The sequence below is a fragment of the Mobula hypostoma genome, chromosome 7, assembly GCF_963921235.1.
Source record: "Mobula hypostoma chromosome 7, sMobHyp1.1, whole genome shotgun sequence".
Taxonomy (NCBI): domain Eukaryota; kingdom Metazoa; phylum Chordata; class Chondrichthyes; order Myliobatiformes; family Myliobatidae; genus Mobula; species Mobula hypostoma.
This window is the reverse complement of record NC_086103.1, coordinates 130,918,851-130,934,051: the sequence shown is the minus strand read 5'-3', so window position 1 is coordinate 130,934,051 and position 15,201 is coordinate 130,918,851. Positions and strand designations below refer to the sequence as shown.

Below are 15,201 nucleotides of genomic sequence, written 5' to 3'. Positions count from 1 at the left end.
ACTGTGGAGGCTAGTACCCAAGATGGAGCTGACTGATTTTACAACTTTCTGTAGCTTGTTTCGGTCCTATCCAGTAGCCCCCCACCACCTATACCAGACAGTGAAGCAGCCTGTCAGAGTGCTCTCCACGGTACATCTATAGAAATTTTCAAGTGTTTTCAAATCTCTTCAAACTCTTAATGAAATATTACTGCTGTTTGCCTTCTTTATAGCTGCACTGATATGTTGGGACCAGGTTTAATCCTCAGAGATCTTGACACCCAAGAACTTGAAATTGCTCACTCTCTCCACTTCTGATCCTTCTATAAGGATTGGTATGTGTTCCCTCATCTTACCCTACCTCAAGTCCTCAATCAGCTCTTTCGTCCTACTGACATTGAGTACAAGGTTGTTGCTGTGATACCACTCAACTAGCTGTTATATCTCGCTCCTTCATGCCCTCTCAACTCCATCTGAGATTCTACTAACAATGGTTGTATCATCAGTTGATTTATAGATTGCATTTGAGCTATGCCTAGCCACACAGTCATGGGTATAGAGAGAGAGTAAAGCAGTGGGCTAAGCACACACCCCTGAAGTGCACCAGTGTTGATTGTCAGTGAGGAGGAGATGTCACCAATCTGCACAGATTGTAGTCATCTGGTTAGGAAGCTGAGGATCCATTTGCAGAGGGAGATTCTGTAGCTTATTGATCAAGACATAAAATCTGGTCATGCATCACATTGCTCTATGAAAATGAGCATCTATATTCAACTATGAAGGTGACATATGCAGTAATTGTTCAATAAACTGTTACTTTAAGCTTGGTGGATTACTCCAACCCTCAAGGGATTGTGTTATGTATTTCTTCATCTTAAAATTGTAGTTTATGTATGGAAAAAGATTTCAACAAAAAAATAGAAATAAATTGTCAGCACATTATAATGAGTGTAGATCCCACAGCTTACTGCTCGATAATGAGCTGAGAGCCCACAGCCACAGACTTGGCCATGTACCATAAATAATGAGTATTATTCCAAAGAAGTACCAGAGTTATTGAAGTGCACTATAGTCCAAGATAATAGGGAAGCTGTGATATTGGTAATTATTGTAGACTGCTCCCAGAAACCTGAAATAGTGAGCAGGGACAGGATTAACATACTCTGGAGTGACATATTCTGGGCAAGCTCTGCACTTAATGAAAGAGGATGAGAGAAGCAGCAAAGTCGTCTCGTATTTCTTTCCCGAATCAGCTGTTTCGCCTCTTCGTTTAACACCATAACAGGGGAAGAAGGAGACAGACACCCAGATGAGTCAATGGTATAAGTGGAGATGGTGCCTGGGTGGGTCAGAAGCCCAACCACGAGTCAGCACCAGAAAAGAGTGTGGTCACACAGAAAGGTGGGTGGCAGCACTGAATAACGTGGAAAGCAGATATCCTTCCATGTGCAATGCCTCTGGGTCTGCAACAGTCAAATGTACAGCTATAAAATCAGATGAGGGTGCTACGTCGATTAATGCAATATGATCACAAGAAAAAGTGAAGTGAATTAAGGCTTCCAAATCTTGGGGAATATGGAAGATCGGAAGGTTTTCAAAAAAGTCTGAAACAGACTTTGACATTCCTTATTTGATATAAAGGGCTGATAGTATCAGATTACATTTAATCAGAAGTCAGCAAACATTTACTTCACAACTAAATGGTGATCAAAAAATGTACCCCAATTTAATGAGTGAAATATTGGGTTGCAGAATCAGTGTAGCTAAAGAAACTAGAAGTGCTATTTGATCTGCTGAACACTGTGTAGAGAGGAAGCGTTGACCATTTCAGGTCAATGGCCTTTCAACAGAGCAGCAAGGGACAAGAGGAAATCTTATCAGTGAGAGAAGCAAAGCTTCAAGCTGAGTATTCACAGAAGAGAAGCAAAAGTGAATTAAACAAATGGAAAAGTAAAAGAAAACTTTTGATGCTGAAAATGTGAAATAAAAGCAGAAAGTGCCGTACCACCTGTGGAAAGAGAAACAGCTAATGTTTCACATCAATCGCCTTACATTTGAACATTAACTGAAGTAGTTTTGCAAAGTGCCTGGAGTTCCCCTCTAGTTTCTTAAGGATGTTTAGACCGATACTTTTGGAAATGGACAGGAGCCAATACTGGTGAAATGCGACCATGAAACATTTCACGGAAATATGATCTGTGCTGCTATGACTAAGCAAAGCTCTTTACTCAAGTCTTCTCACTTCTCCTGTACAAGATGTATTTAAATTTATAATGTTGTAAACATTTCCAGAATAATGTTTATCAACATAATATTCAAGACAGCAAGTTTGTGCTATTGTAGTTTCATGGTAGTTTCTCAGACACTTAGCTTGAATAAGATTACTCAATTCAGTCAAAGTGCTTCTTCTCAAATTAACTTCTCTCTGCAAGATTTGGATACAAATCTTACTCGCCATTATCATAAAAGTAGTATAGTTGCAATATATTAGCTCAACAAAGTATGCCATAAACAAATGTCCTGCGAGTCTAAACAAGCTGCCATCAAAAATGTAATCAAATAGCTAACTTCCAAAAGCACCTCTTGAAAAACCTTGAGATTTGTTTGCTTACAGGCAGCTCCAAAGCAAGAAACCAAAGAACCCAATTTAAAAAAAGACCATAAAAGAGGAAAAACAAACACACATCGTGCAAAGAATAGAAGCAAATGACAATATTCCAAATGTGACTGAGTTCTTAGATCCACTCCCCAGAGCAGCCGGAGTGAACCTAAGCTTGATCATATTAGCTATCTCAGTTCATCATATTAGCGGGACAAAAACACTGCAAAACACGCAGAGATGACAGCCGCTGGAGAGAGGAATGAATATCGCTGGAAAGCGAGCGAAATCAGGCTGACCCTCGCCTCTGGTCACGACACCCAGGCTTTCCAGTCTATCTGGACCAGCATTTAAATTGTCCAAGCACCATCTAGAGCCACGCTCCAGGACCCGGGCCCCAGCGCAGTGATACACTTGGGCCGCACAGTCCAAAGCCGTTCTCGATCTCACCAAGTTGGCTCAGCGCTTGGAGTGGTTGAACCTTGCACCCGGATTAGGTGGACGGGCATTGAAACTCTTCCGCATCGACTCCTCTCCAAATCATTCACTCCACCAGTGACAGCAATATGAACTCCATCTGCAACCCTGTCTTGAACATTTTGCCCCTCGGTTTTGTGATGCACTCGCACGGCCCATCCTTCAAATCAGCTGCATCTCTGCTTGTTTTTTCGTTGTTTGTGGTGATAATTGACCACAATTTACTTCAGAAAAGGTGTTATTAATAATAGTTACTATACATATAGCTAAAGTAATATTGGCTATAGTTACAACACTGTAAATATCTGAACATGTCAAATCAATAATATGGTTTAAATAAAAATGCATCCTGTTCCCAGATTTAGGGTACAGCAAGAAATAAAATGCTCAAGTCCTCTGTATTCAAATAATAACATTATTTGTGATTTGGTTTTCTGCCAATTGCAAATAGGACAGACTTTAAAGCTTCCATAAGAGTCAATAAGGCACTTCACTCTGCCTTATCAAACCAACTCATTCTGAATCATTACATGCTATCATTGTGGATTTGTCCTTCTCTGGAGGTACTAGTGTAGCCCCCCTGGCCAACCTCAGGGTCGCTTGGCTCGCTGTCGTCTAGGGAAACAGTCCTCGGCCCCACCAAACTGGTTAATTAGTTTGTGTGGACGCTGTGTGATGTACCCCACCCCACCCAAATAACAGACAATACACCGGATATGATTAAATGATTTACAGTTTATAGATATTACTGGAACTATATAGTTAATAGAGAATAAAATATAAAAGGAAAATAAAAGGCGCCACACTTATCAATGTTCAATCTCTTCGTGCATAAACAGTTGGAGCTCAGGACCCTTCTTCTTCACCCTGTGACCCCTTGGACCACCTCAACCGGCCACCTGGGACCAACAACAGCGGTCGACCAGAAGCTCCACGAGTCCCTCTCCGTCTCCTCGCCGAACGCCCTCCTCAGGGTCCGACCCGTTAGCGGACATCACAGCACCTGGTCCATCCTCTGTCTCTCTCTCTCTCTCCCGCCTTCTGCCTCCAAAACCCCGCACATACAAATCTTCCAGATACACCAAAATCATAACAACTATCCCAATTGGTTCGTAACATCATCTTATCACCGCCTAACCCAAAACATGCTGCTAGCGCAAAAACTTTCTCAGCATTTAACATAACAAAGACGCATTCCCAAGTATAACATAACAAAGAAGCCACTTTAATTAGCCTACGCAGTAACTTAAGAGACGAAACCCCCTTACACTAGGATCTGATAATAGACTCAAATTATGCAGAAGTCTCATAGCATAGCTGAGATCAGCTTTCCTTGTGTAGGCAAATTCAATATTGAGGAATGGAGAAATGAAGTACAGGTATTCACAAATAAACATCGTTATTATATGAAATGGTGCAGGTCACAGATATGGTTAAGGGAAAGCCTCAAATAAGAAGAAAGTGGATCGAAAGTTAACTGGGCAGGTTTCTGTGCTATACACATATGTGTCACTTCAACTTCAGCAGAGAAAAGCTTGCAATGTTAAATGTTTTGTTTTCAAATCCTCTGAATAATGAGCAAAAATCAGAGAAGTTAGCACTCTATGGATCTTGGAACTCCAAATGTTGTACGTTATTGCCGAATGATGCCAACAGAATGTCACGTCCTAACCTACATAATATTTCCTGTCAGTAAACTTTTGAACTCTCGTTCAATGGTGTCAAAATTCTAGTACTTTCTTTAGGCGGTATTTTATGTTTCAGAACTGTAGTGAATTACACTAAAAGTTATTCCTGTTGGGAGATTTCTATTGTGAACTTGGTGGTATCTAAGGTCCTGTCTAAATTGGAGAGGCAAGTGCACGAAAAGCAGGCCAATGGCTACAGGTCAGGTCTGACCGGCCAGCCAGAGAAGTGGCAATGATCAGTGGAAATTGGAAAATAATGGATGAGGCCTAAGGGATTAAAAGATAATGTATGGGACACAGTGGGGTTCAAATTCATCACAGAATCATGACCAGCCTCAAAAATGCAGTTTTATTCCTCACCTCAGTGTACTGACAGGATAACAGCTAAAGAAAAAATTAATCTGCACCTACTGTAGAAACACATTCAAACTATTTCGATGAGCCGGCAACAATTTTTTTTTGGGTGGGAGATCCCCTCTCATCCTTTTAAATTCCAGAGCACACCGACCCATCAGACACAAAATCTGCATATGGGAGTTTTCGTATTCTCAGAGGTAGTTCAGATGACCTGAAGAATAGATTTCCTTTTCCATAATCTACAAAGCTCTGTATAATTGGACCAAAACTTTATGATGCTTTGTATTTGAAATCAAGTGAAATAAAGACAAACTTTGTCTTCCTAATTGCTTCTATGCCTGCGTGTTAACTTCTAAATCATGGACCTCTAAATACCAACATTTAAAGTTTTTTAACTTTAACACTTCTTTATCTCATTCAAAAGTAGACAATTTCACAATTCCATATATTGTGTGTTATATATTACACTCCAACTCACATAACCTATTCTCATTTTCAACCTCAAGCACTATTTTTCCTAACTAGTTTATTACCAAAGCCAAATATAGATTACACTATCACCCATCCAAGTGTAACACAGACCAGAAATAGCCAAAATATACTTCATTCTCTAATTCCCAGTATTTACACAGCTAAGAATCTTCAGCGTTTGGCAGTATTCTGAGCTATGAGAAGGATAGTGACAGGGTACATCGGTATATAAACAGAATATAGAATAGCCATTGTATAGCAGGTAAAGTTGAACAGATGAATGTGAGGAGAAGCATTCTAGTATGAAAAATGTAGAAAAGTAATATTGAATTACGAATACAAAAGGTCTAAGGGCAGAGAGACAGGTTTGCATAAATCATTGAAAGCAGCAGGACAGGTTGAGAAAGTGGTTAATAAGACAGTCAGATCTGTGCTTCAGGAATAGAGGCAGAACACAAAGGCAGACAGTTCATGCTGATCCTCAGTACTTAATCTGAAGCTGGATCAGTATTTTGTCAATTCTGGTCACCACACTAGAGGAAGAACGTGAAAGGATAGAAAGGGGGTCCAGAAAAGATTTATAAATATGGTTCCTGAGAAGAGGGATTGTAGTTACAAGGTCAGAGCAGAGACACTGAGACCACTTCCTCTGGAAAATGGGAGATACACATGTTTAAAAGATGTAAGATGTAAAGGGATCAAATCAGAATCAATAGGAAAGGCTGTACCTTCAGTCAAGGGAGTTGAGGACTAGGCATGAAAAGTACAAAATGAAACAGAAGAGAACTTAGAGGAATGACATAAGGAAAGATGATTTCCTTCCCCCCAAAACCCTTCTTCCACGGTGTGTGGTTGAAACCTGGTAGTCACTGCCTGCAGAAGTGATGGAAACTGGTTCCATTGTGTCTTTCAAGAGGAAAATTCACAAATATACAGTGACATGGAGAAAAAATTACAAGGTTTAAAAGAAAAATGCAATTGGATGAAACCAGAGAACATACAATGGTGGAGGGTTACTTCTCTGACTGGAGGCCCATGACTAGTGGTGTTCCCCAGAGGTCAGTGCTAGGTCAATTGCTATTGATGATCTACACAAATGCTTTGGATAAGAATTTACAAGGCATGGTTAATAAGTTCACAGATTGACAGTATCACTGACAGTGAAGTCAGGATTCATAGAGGGATCTTGATCTGCTGGGTAAGACATTCACAGTTAACAGCAGGGCACTGGGGAGTGTAGTAGAACAGAGGGAACTAGGAATATTTGTATTGCAGGTAGACAGTGTAGTGAAGAATGCTTTTGAAACACTGGCATTCATTAGTCAGGGCAATGAGGATAGAAGTTGGAAGGCATTTTGCAGTTGTACATGACACTGGCCAGGCCACACTTGGAACATTTTGTTCAGCTTCAGTCACTCTGACATAGGGAAGATGTCAGTAAGCTGGAAAGAGTGCAGAGGAGATGTTGCCAGGACTGAATTATAGAGGTTGGGACTGCTTATACTGGACCACAGAAGAATAAATGATCTTATTATAGGCATCTGTCAGTCTCGTGAGACCATGGATTTATGCCTTGGAAGGTTTCCAGGGCGCAGGCCTGGACAAGGTTGTATGGAAGACCAGCAGTTGCCCATGCTGCAAGTCTCTCCTCTCCATGCCACCGATGTTGTCCAAGGGAAGGGCACTAGGGCCGATACAGCTTGGCACCGGTGTCGTCGCAGAGCAATGTGTGGTTAAGTGCCTTGCTCAAGGACACAACACGTTGCCTCAGCTGAAGCTCGAACTAGCGACCTTCAGATCACTAGACCAACGCCTTAACCACTTGGCCACGCACCAACAAGTGTTCAGAAGTGTATAAAATCATGAGGGGCATAGATGAGATCATTTTTTTTCCGAGGATTGTGGAAATTAAGAATTAAAGAGCATAGATTTAAGGTGAGAGAGGATAAATCTAATAAGAATCCATGGGGCAATTTTTCATCCTGAGGCAGGTCAGTATATAGAATGAGTTGCTAGAAGAAGTGGTTGAGGCAGGTATTTTAACATCATTTGAAAGGTACAGTACTTGGATAGGTACATGGATATAAAGAATATGGGCCAAACATGGGTAGATGAAAACGGACTTCATAAGCCAAAGGACTTGTCTTCATACCATATGAAGGTGGAGAACACCTTTATCATCATGCACATGATGGTGTGAATGACCTCTGTATGCTGTTATCATTCTGTGATTTTGTGAACAGGCTTGCCAAACTAAATACATTGATGACATGCTGATCAACAGGGTGGAATGCACAATATTGTGCTGTAGGGACAAGTTCTTTTAAACACACTATCTGAGCTTGTTCATAATAGTTGAGTGCAGGTCAAGGACATTAGATGACAAAAGGATGCAAGAAGATAGCAGGAACAGATTGAAAGAATAACCTCAATAATTATTGATCGGCGGGTGCAATGTCAAGAAGTGACCCCAGTAAGCTTAAGAGTAGGCTCGCAACTTTCATACCCAAACCCAGAGCGAGTATGAATTAAGGACCATGCAAAATCTCAGAGAGTCAATTTTAGATGCATGTCTGAATACATCAAGTAAGAACACCTCTTTTTTTCTGTACGGTGGACTGATGCCAAGTGAAACCACAGGTGGGGCCCAATCAAGGCCATTGCACTCATATATAATGGCAATACTGCAATAAGATAATAGGCTTGGTGGCTTCAGCCTTATCCTCACTTCTTTTAAACCTAATCTCTTTTGATTTTGTTATCAAAAGATAATGAATCACTGAGTAAACTGAGCACTCTATCCATAGGTGATACTATATCTAATTTCAAGCACAAGTTCCAATGGGCTTTGATACATTACTGTATATACATTCTATATTCTCCCTCCTTGACCTCCATGTTTAGTTGCTTTAAATTAAATATACAGAACAATTCACATGCTTTGCTTATATAAAAGTTGATACCCCGGCTATCTGCTACCCTGATATTGTGACAAAAGTAATCTCTCCACCCAAGTTAGACGTGCCACATATAAAAACAATAATTTTAGAAGGTTGCAAAATGCTCAGGTGAGATTACGTATCCTCCCCTGGAAGCCAATTCTTTGACAGATATGAGAAGTGGTGAACAAGTTTGGAGATAAGTATAGTTCATAACCAACATGCTAGGCAGGTTCAAAAGTGGACAGAAGTGTGATTACACTTGCAGCAACTCCCACCGGCCAATAAAGTACAGCACACAAGGTGCCAGAGGCCCCAGATAAACTGGCTTTGCATTTGCTACAACTGTATAGAAATCTGCCAAAAAAAAAACAGCTGAAATGTATATGCTGGAGAAACGAAATGACGAAAACAGATTTCCTCTTCAGAATGCAGAGAAAGGAATGGCTTGTAGTATGTATTTTGTTTTCAGCTTATCTTCTAGTGATGAAAATGGCAGAAATTTAATCGAAAGTGCAAAAGGATTGGTGGTGAGGGATGCGGGTGGTATCTTAGTAAATGAAATCTAGGAGATGATGTCACAATTGCAGACATGTTATTGAGAGAGCTCACCAAAGGAAAGAGACAAGTTAGAAATACTAATACAGAAAATACAGCCAACAGGGTAATGTAACAGAGAAACAGAGTCACAAAAACAAGTCTTCTATAGATACAAGTATTACTGATGAAACAGCATTTGGGAATGCATAGTAGATGGAAGACAAAGGAAGGATAACAGGAAGGGAAACATTAAGAGTATACGACAATAAGGATAAAGAAATCTGGTAGCAAAAAAGAATTCAAGAATATCAGAGCAATAGGAGAATAGAATCTCATCAAAGGAAATGTTGAAACTGGGAGACTGTCCCTCACCCCAAGTTGATAAAATGCCTCACATCTTTTTCCAAAAATAAAGGCATAAAGTAAAACTCTGAAAATCTAGCATCCTTTCATTCAGAGGTCTGACAATCCAGAACCTGGTTTCTTCATTAATCCAGAGGCTTATCTTGGGTTCTAGAGCATGTCAGGACGAGTTCTAGATTATGAGCCAGGTATGTGATTGGAACTGGGGTTGAAATCCAAAATATAGGAAGGTTTGCAGCTGTTGGATGGGGTGGGTGGGTAATAGGACAAGTGGTAGCATTCCTTTGCAGCTGGTGGACATACTGAAAATGATGTGCTGGCAGAGAGAAAGGCAAGGACCAAGGCAATTATTTCTCTGTTCAGTCTACAGAGTGAAATACAGCCAGCCAATAAATGGCAGGATCCCGAGCGAGGGCTCCATTAGTTACGACACAAGAGAAGGTGTGTAATATGCCAACTTAAATATAGACAACAGGTTGATGAAAGCTTTGGGGAATTTAGTTCCACAAAGAAATTGAAACAGTTGAGGCCAAAACACGAAGTGGTACAATCTGGTGGCAAACCAGGCAAAATTGTTGCAGCCCAGTAAAGACACTGCAGCACGACACAAGCAAAAGCACGCCAGTGCCAGTCCTAGTTTCTGCTATTCCATTCTCCAATGTTATCACCTCCTACGTCCGCTTCTTCACCCAGACTTTCAGTCACCGCTCTGAAACAATCTTGCTTTGGCTCAATGTCAATTTTGTGTTTGAATATGTTCAGTGAAATATCTTGGGATGCATATTAAAGATATAATGAATTTGATAATGAGCAGGTATTTTTTGCCTGATTTTTTTTTAATTTCAGATGCTAGAAATCCAAAGTAAAAACAAATTGTTGAAAATGCTCAGCACAACAGGGACAATCTGAGGAGAAAAGCAGAGTTAAAATTTCAGGGCAGCAAGCATTTTTATTTTTGTTGATTACAGAAACTGTTTTCTTATCTGATTAACTGAATTACTAACATCGCTGGCATTCCTGTTATCAACATATTTCTTTTATTTCATCCATCAGATGTTTGCTGCAAAGAAACCAGCTCCAAACAAATGTTCCTTAAGATTTCACTACCAACTGAATAATTAACTGGAAGTTATGAAATGGTATATCATTCGATTAAATATGCCATACACAGTATTGCTTATTTCACCAGTTTTTAGGCAATATCTACTTCCCCCACCCGTTTGTTTTCGCTCTTTTCTGTTCCTTTTAACAAACTGTAATATCCCCAGGAAAGCATTCTCTTCTCTTTAGTTCTCTGCAGAAATAGAACAGCTGTGCTAAAAGGATCAATAACTTTGTCATTCATTCATAATTCAGGCTTCAACAGCTTTGCTCTCCCTAGGTCTACCCATTCTATAAAAAGTTTTTTTTAAAAACCCTTTTGATATCAAGACCATTACGGCGAAAGCTGTATTTTTTAAAAATATAGACACTTTAAAAGAAACATTTCAAGGTGTAAATAACGAAGTCTTCTCTATAGCTGCACCTAAGTTTTGATTTATGGATTTACTGAATTATTACTAAAGGGAAGGATAGAGAAAACGGAAGAATACGTGGACCCCACAACAGCCAATTCACTAAAGCTGTGATTTAAATTGTAACATGTAGATTCGCCTGTTTAAGTGTCACTAACATAAAAACAAGATTTGTTTAATCACATCAAACAGCTGTTTTCCACTTGTGGAAATGTTCTTCAACACGATGCCAGTTTGTTGATCTTCTCAAGCTTACCAATTTTAGCTAAGGAAGCCAGGAGTATCCAGAGGGTGATCTCGAATGGAACTTGTACGTGGTAGTAATCCAGGGAGAAGACACTAAGTCGCTGCTCCTGAAGAGTAGAGGCCGTAGCGCCGTAATATGTGTTAGAATCATGATGCCGTCCACTGCCTAACGTATCCTGGATACCGAAAGCCGAGTTGTTTCCAGAAGCATCCACAAACGAGTTTAAAAAATAAGCTAGTAAAATGAAATAGACATGGGGCAATGAACGGCAGTGTTTGCCAGTAATCCGGGATGATCCACCGCCCATAGTCACAGACGCTGAAATGAAATCAGCACTTTACTCTGCCAAAATGCACCAGCCAAGTTAATTACAGCGCATTCTGTAAAGTTAGAGTCAGTACATGGTCTGAACACATCCTGGCCTAACTCAGGCTGTAAGGTAAGTCAACAAGAGTCCCCTAAACAAGTTGAACAGGTGCAACAACTTCCGCCCTCCGACGAACGTGCTAGTAGTTTACTTTTACAGCTCATTGATACTGACTGCACTTCCCCTTTCGGTGTATCAGGTAAATCAAGTCCTGTACACTGAAACAACTAACCAAGGAACGCAGAGCAATCTCGTTCTCATTGACAATCAGCTGCAGTCCTTGCTCAGCAGTCCGATATACATAACAACCCCTTAATGCCCCTGTATGGATTCCGTTTTCAGTTTGGGTAAACATCAACAGATACTCAAACAACCTGGGGCAGTAGTGAGTCCCACCTGGCCAAGTAAAGCGCTTGCCTGCTCACAGGAGAATGCAGGGATCGCAGCAAATTTTGTAGGACGACTGTAATATTAGACGTTCCCGACACTTTTAAATTTACATAAAACAACTTTAGGAAGGCGATTTTCACTAAAGGCTGTTAGGCTACGGGAAGGCGGTCTAATATACAAAGATATACAAGAGACTGTAGCATCGGCAGGAGGGAGGGAGCTGTCCTGATTTAGGGCTTCGATCGGAAATGCCGTTTCCTCCCACCGATCCTGCCCTGAGTTCCTCGGACGGATTGTGTTTGGCGGTCCAATGCGCACTTGATTGCTAAAAGCAGGACGGCATTAATTCGGAAAGGTCTGTGGATGTGAATCTTGTATTTCTGCTGAGGATTTTTGAATGGAGATCTGTGACGCTGACATATCAGGTACTTATAGGCAGACGGGACATTTATAGTAGCACTGGAGGCTGTACCGTGATCAAAACATCCTAGAGTCGTCAGCGTGAAGCAAGCCCCCTTCAGCCCACCTAATCTGCACAAGCCATCAACCGTCCATTTACGCGAATCCCCATATTTTCATCAACTTCCTTCAGGTTGGAATGTAGAAGGATACAACATAGGAACAGGCCGTTTGGCCCACTACGTTGCGTTGAACCAATAAAGCTCATGTCACCTAATCCCTTCCGTCTGCATCTGGTCCACATCCCGGCATTCGCTGCACATTCCCGTGCCAGAAAAGAGCCTCTTAACATTCCCTGCGGTGTTCATCTCCAGCGCATTCCAGGAATCCACCGCTCTCTGAATAGAATTAAAAATAAAATTCGACTAGCACATCTCCTTTGAACTCTCCATGGCATCAACATCCTTTCTGGTGGGGAAGGTGACTAGAAATGAATACAGTACTCTCCATGGTGCCTAATCTGATATATAACTTTCTAAGTATTGAACTCAGTTCCTTGGCTATTAAATGTAATTGTGCTATACACCTCTGTTACTACCCCCACTGACTTGTGCACCAACTTTTAGATTCTACTCCTCACCTATACACTAGGAGGCAAGTTACAGAAGCCTACAATAAACCAATTAATCCTTTGGGTTATGAGAGGAAACACACATTGATACAGGAAGAACATACAAACTCCTCACTGACAGCTCCTGAGCTCAGAATGGAACCCAGGTCTCGGCTATCATGAGGCAAGACTTCTACCAGCTGTACCACTGGGCGGCCCAATATTGTTGGATTATTTCATAAGTACTGTAAATGTTTTTGCTATTTATAAGTTTATTTTGTCTCTCCTTGTGTTTTTTCTGTGCCCAGTTTAGACACCCTCCTGTTTTTGCCCTTCAGTCTCATTGAGAAAGGTGAAGGACAGAGAGACTGGAATCTGGGACAACAAAAAAGCTGCAGGAGGAACTCAGCAGGTTAGGTGGTGTCATTGGAGGGAAATGGACATTCAGAGGTTCTGGTTGAGACTATTCATCTGAATGGAAAGAGGGGGGATAGGTGATAAAATAAGATGGGGGAGGAAGAGCCGGAAAGCAACAGGTGGATCCAGGTAAGGAGGGAGTTGAATGGGAAATTGAGCCAATTAATGGAGGGAAGGGTGAGGATTACAACAGACGCTGCAAGGTGATAGGTGAAGGCAACAAATGGTTTCAGTAAATGGAATCTGAAACAAAAGCAAAAGATACGCAGCTTAGAAACAAATAAGAGAAGTGGCATGCATTCACCAATATGCCTATGGACAGAACGGCTCTACCACAAATGCCATCGCATCTGCCATGCACCTAGAAAACAAGGACACTGATGTCTGAAGCACAAGAGGTCCTGCAACTGCTGGAGATCCAGTGCAACACACACTAATTGCTGCAGGAACTCAGCAGGTCAGGCAGCATCTATGGAAATGGATAAACAGTCGACGCTTCATGCCGAGAGCCTTCATAAATACTGGTAAGAAAGGGGGAAGATGGCAGAATAAGAAGGTGGGAGGACTGGGAGAAGAATAAGCTGGAAGTTGATAGGTGAAGCCAGGTGGGTGGGGAGGGGGGTAATGAAGTAAGGAGCTGGGGGGGGGGGCGGAGGTGATAAGTGGAAAAGGCAAAGGGCCAAGAAGAAGGAATCTAACAGGAGAGGAGAGTGGATCATTGAAAAAAGGGAGGGAGGAGTGCACCAGGGGAGGTGTTAGGCAGGTTAGGAGAAGAGGAAAGAGGCCAGAGTAGGGAAATGAAGAAGAGGGAAAAAATACCAGATGTTGGAAAAATCGATGTTCATGCTATCAGGTTGGAGAGTGTCTAAACGGAGTATGAACTGTTGCACCTTCAACCTGAGAGTAGCCTCACCATAGCAGAAGAGGAGGCTTTGGACCAACATGTTGGAAGAGGAATGGGGATAGGAATTGAAATGATTGGCCACTGAGAAATTCTACTTTCTGCAGATAGAATTGAGGTGCTCGATGTTGGTCCCCAATCTATGTTTAGTTTTACAAATGTAGAGCAGGCCATAGCAGAACCATCGGATATAAAAGATCCCCAGCAGATTCACAAGTGAGGTGCTGCCTCACCTGGAAAGACTGCTTAGGTCCCAGAATGGAGGCGAATGAACAGGTGGAGTAGCATTTCTGTTGCTTGCAAGGATTAGTGCCAGGAGGGAAATTATTAGGGAGGGACAAATGGACAGAGAAATCACAGAGGGAATGATTCCCGTGAAAAACAGAGAGTGGTGTGGGAGGGGTGGGTGAAGTTTGTTTGGTGGTAGTGTCCCGTTGAAGATGCTGGAAGTTACAGAGAATGACGTACTGGATACAGTGGCTCATGGGGAGCTAAGTGAGGACAAGGGAAACTTTACACTGTTAAGGCAGTGGGAAGTTGGGGTGAGTGCGAATGTCTGGGAAATGGATGAGATGTGGCTGAGGGCAGCATCAATAGTGGAGGAAGGGAAACCCTGTTCTTTGCAGAAGGAGGACCTCTCTGATGTTCTGGAAAGGAAAATAGCACAGATGAAGGAACTGAGAAAAAGAAATGGTGTTTTTATTGGAGACAGGGTGGATTAGGTATAGTCAAGATAGCCATGGGAATCAGTGGGATGCTAAAGATTTCAGCAGAAAATTTGTCTCCAGTAATGCAGACAGAGAGATTAAGAAAGGGGAAAGAGGTGTTAGAAATGGACCTAGTGTATTTCAGGGCGGGGTAGAAGTTGGAGGCAAAGTTGATAAAATTGATGAGCTCAACATGGGTGCAAGAGGAAACACCAATGAAGACATCAATGTAGTGC

At 41.5% G+C, this 15,201-nt stretch overlaps 1 protein-coding gene across 1 annotated transcript in view; it reads right to left on the bottom strand.

Annotated features, from left to right (window-relative positions):
* Nucleotides 1-11,819, bottom strand: part of LOC134349535 (sodium/hydrogen exchanger 2-like) — a 99,586-nt gene extending 87,767 nt beyond the window's left edge. The window contains exon 1 of the mRNA XM_063054014.1: nucleotides 11,184-11,819. Coding sequence (XP_062910084.1) covers nucleotides 11,184-11,481 — 298 coding nt within the window. The 5' untranslated portion in view covers nucleotides 11,482-11,819. The remainder of the gene's footprint in view (nucleotides 1-11,183) is intronic.
* Between the last annotated feature and the right edge of the window lie 3,382 nt (nucleotides 11,820-15,201).